The sequence below is a fragment of the Pararge aegeria genome, assembly GCF_905163445.1.
Source record: "Pararge aegeria chromosome W unlocalized genomic scaffold, ilParAegt1.1 SUPER_W_unloc_2, whole genome shotgun sequence".
NCBI classification, from domain to species: Eukaryota; Metazoa; Arthropoda; class Insecta; order Lepidoptera; family Nymphalidae; genus Pararge; species Pararge aegeria.
This window is the reverse complement of record NW_024396988.1, coordinates 203,772-206,896: the sequence shown is the minus strand read 5'-3', so window position 1 is coordinate 206,896 and position 3,125 is coordinate 203,772. Positions and strand designations below refer to the sequence as shown.

The window sequence follows — 3,125 nt, the reverse complement described above, 5'->3', positions numbered from 1 at the left end:
ACGACGAGACCTAGTACCAGGGGTTTTGGAGGGACAGCATTTGTTGGAGTATTGCTATCTCCTCCGTGAAGTCAGGCACATATAGTGCTGACCTAATCCGCACTGGTATGTCGGCCTGTCTTATGAGCGTGAGCCCTGTGCCCTCCCTTGGCGACTTCAATCGGGGTACGATTTCTTGGAGCCAAGAGAGGGCTTTGTCGTCGTAACACCACAGCTTCAACACTCCTTCGTTGAGGAAGGCTTTCCCTACAAAGGATGGGGCGTATGGTGTTGTTCCTGGTGCTGGCTTTCTGAGGCAAATAGCGAGGATCTCTTTTTGGATTTGACCCTGGACGCTATTTGCCTTTGGTTGGGTCATGTCGCTTCTGGGCACTAGGGTGACGGCCACACTTAGGTGTGGTTGGGTCACTCTCGCGTATGAGTCCCTTGTGCGTGTTTGTCTGTCTGTCTGTCCGTGGTCTTTTGTATTCTCCCCGGGGCGAGATGGTGTCGTCAAGCCTGTCCCTTTTCAGGGACTGGCTTGTCGACGTTCCGGGGTTCCCGCTCATGTCACTAGTCTCACCACTGCTCCGCCCTCTCCAGTACGCAATCGACCGGTGGGCGACAGGGTGTGGCCGGCGTTGAGCAGGAGTGTTGGTCGATGTTTTTTGGGGCGAGCCACGATTGGATTCCGGTCGGGACACGCCCGCAGATGCGTCCGTGCCCTGTCCTGGTTGACGGCCTTGATGTGGTGGTCTCCCTTCCCCACTTTGTCCGTGCAAGCCTCTAGTCTGGTGGTGGACTTCCGCGTGCATGTTCCTACCGGGTTCCATCGTCTACTTGCCAGTCTGCGTGGTTTGGGTTTGGGGTGTGTCAGTCCGTCTGTCCATTTTCTTTTTCTTTGGCTTCTTTCGCTTTTGTTTGCGGACTACCTCTGTCCAAACGCTCTCGGGAGCAGGTGGATGAGGTATCGCGGCAGCGAGAGCGGCCATATTAAATTCCTTGGAAGCGGTCGGTTGGGTGATTCGGGTGGGCGCGGGTATCGCGGTCCCGTTGACGTGGCTGGGGGTCTGTCTTGTGTCGTGTGGGGTCATTGTCCGTGATGGAATAGCGTTCGGTCGCTGGTTTTGCATAGCACAGGGCGGGTCTGTGCCCCCCTCCCCCCCCGAATACGAGGGGCAGCCTGCAGCCCGAGTTCCGTCCGCGACAGGAGCTCGAGCTACAGAGAGGGATTCTGCGGTCCCATCTCTGGGTCCGGTACCCTCCTGGGGTAGTAAAGTTTTAAGATCCGCTTCCATGGTTTTTTGTCGTTTGTATGCTTGTGTTGTTTGTGAGGTATTTGTGTGTGACTGTGTCGAGTGAGTGTTTGCTTGTGATGGGGATAGGGTGGTACGAGGATAAGGTTTTAGGTATTTGGGAAATATAGTGGATTATGGAGGCAAGGTGATTTTTGGATCCTGTCCAGTGTTGGGGGTGATCACTGGACAAGGATTTTTTTTTTAGCGTTGAGGTTTACTCCTCCTACAGGTGAGGCCCGTAGCCTTGGCAGCTCGTTTAGCACCACCCAGGGGACACGTGTAGGGTGGGCCTCAGGATAGGGTGGTAGATCCTACGGACGCGAGCTGCCGGTCGTCCTCTCTTCTCCAGCATGAACTCTCATGTAATATAATTTTTATAACAGAATGAAAAGTACCATCCATCGAGAACAATGCTTCAGTAAGCCACGGTATCTGATATGTACACTCAGTATGCCAATCAACGTCAACCAGGTTTGAGTACAACTCCACGAATCTATCAAATGGGCACATCTGTCCACAGTCGGGGATGTCAAGAATGTATGGCTCTGCTGTTCCTGTCGAGTTTCTATACACCATTTGCACGTTCATTGTGCTTTTATCTTGCATCAGTTCAAAAAAGATTTTGGCCGTGTAAACGGGGCAGTTTCCATCATATAACCCCATAGCATTCAGCACATTTCCGATCGTAAAATCATGCCCACTGTATATGGAGAGTTTCAAGGGATTCGGGTTCTCCTTGGTTATTACTGTATTCATTTTACCGACGATTTCTTTTAGTAGCGGTCCAGTCATTAGCCGTGCCATTATGGGAGTTGCGGTTGCTGTGGTGAAACTGTAGCAAGATGGTCCTCGCAATTTATTGGGATACAATAATTGAGCCCACTTTGGCAGAGTGAAGTCATGTATTGATTCGACTAACAAAGTATTATATATTTCGTTTATATCCTCATAATCTTCAATCTTCTTGCCCGTATATAAAGTCAGCAAATTCATAATTCCTTGAAATTTACTAAGTCTAGTTTTGTATTTATAAGAGCTTATCGTGGATCTAGTATTATTTGATCGAAGTTGCAACAGTAATGATGCCAAAAACTTAGAAAAAGTAATTATAGATATGAACGATTTCGCCGAGTTAAGTCATAATAAATTACACACTTTTCAAACATGTTCAAATTATATGGATGTATTCCTTACGGATCTTTTTCAGATAATCGTAATGCTCGGTGCATCGGCGCATATGACAAGTCACTTCATCTATGCGCACTGTTAGAGCGGAAAGTTCGGTGTTTATAAAAAAAAAACACCGATTGTTCTTAGCACTACTTTATTATATTGGCGGCCGATTGGCGCAGTTGGCAGCGACCCTGCTTTCTGAGTCCGTGGGTTCGATTCCCTCAACTGGAAAATGTTTGTGTGATGAACATTTATGTTTTTCAGTGTCTGGGTGTTTAAATGTATATTATAAGTATTTATGTATATTATCCATAAAAATATTTATCAGTTATCTTAGTACCCATAACACAAGCTACGCTTACTTTGGGACTAGATAGCGGTGTGTGTATTGTCGTAGTGTATTTATTTATTTATTTATTATATATATATTTTATAAACTTGTAATGTCCACATTAACCACTTGACTATTTACTTGAGTTATATGAGTCGCGGAACCCTAATGAAGGGTTTATTCGAGACGGAGTAACCTTATCTTTAATCTCCTTGCTGAAAGCCAACCGGCAGGCAGAAACCAGGTCCGTAGTTGGGCAGCAATTTGACTGAAGAATAAGAACTGACTGGATTTTGCAAAATGTATCGATTTTATATTCCATATTGCTGATCGACAATTTAATA

At 46.7% G+C, this 3,125-nt stretch overlaps 1 protein-coding gene across 1 annotated transcript; it reads right to left on the bottom strand.

The window, feature by feature from the left end:
- Positions 1 to 1,568: 1,568 nt before the first annotated feature.
- LOC120636792 (prostatic acid phosphatase-like) lies at positions 1,569 to 2,081 on the bottom strand. Its single transcript, XM_039908359.1, has one exon. The coding sequence runs from the start codon at positions 2,079 to 2,081 to the stop codon at positions 1,569 to 1,571; it is 513 nt and encodes a 170-aa protein (XP_039764293.1).
- Between the last annotated feature and the right edge of the window lie 1,044 nt (positions 2,082 to 3,125).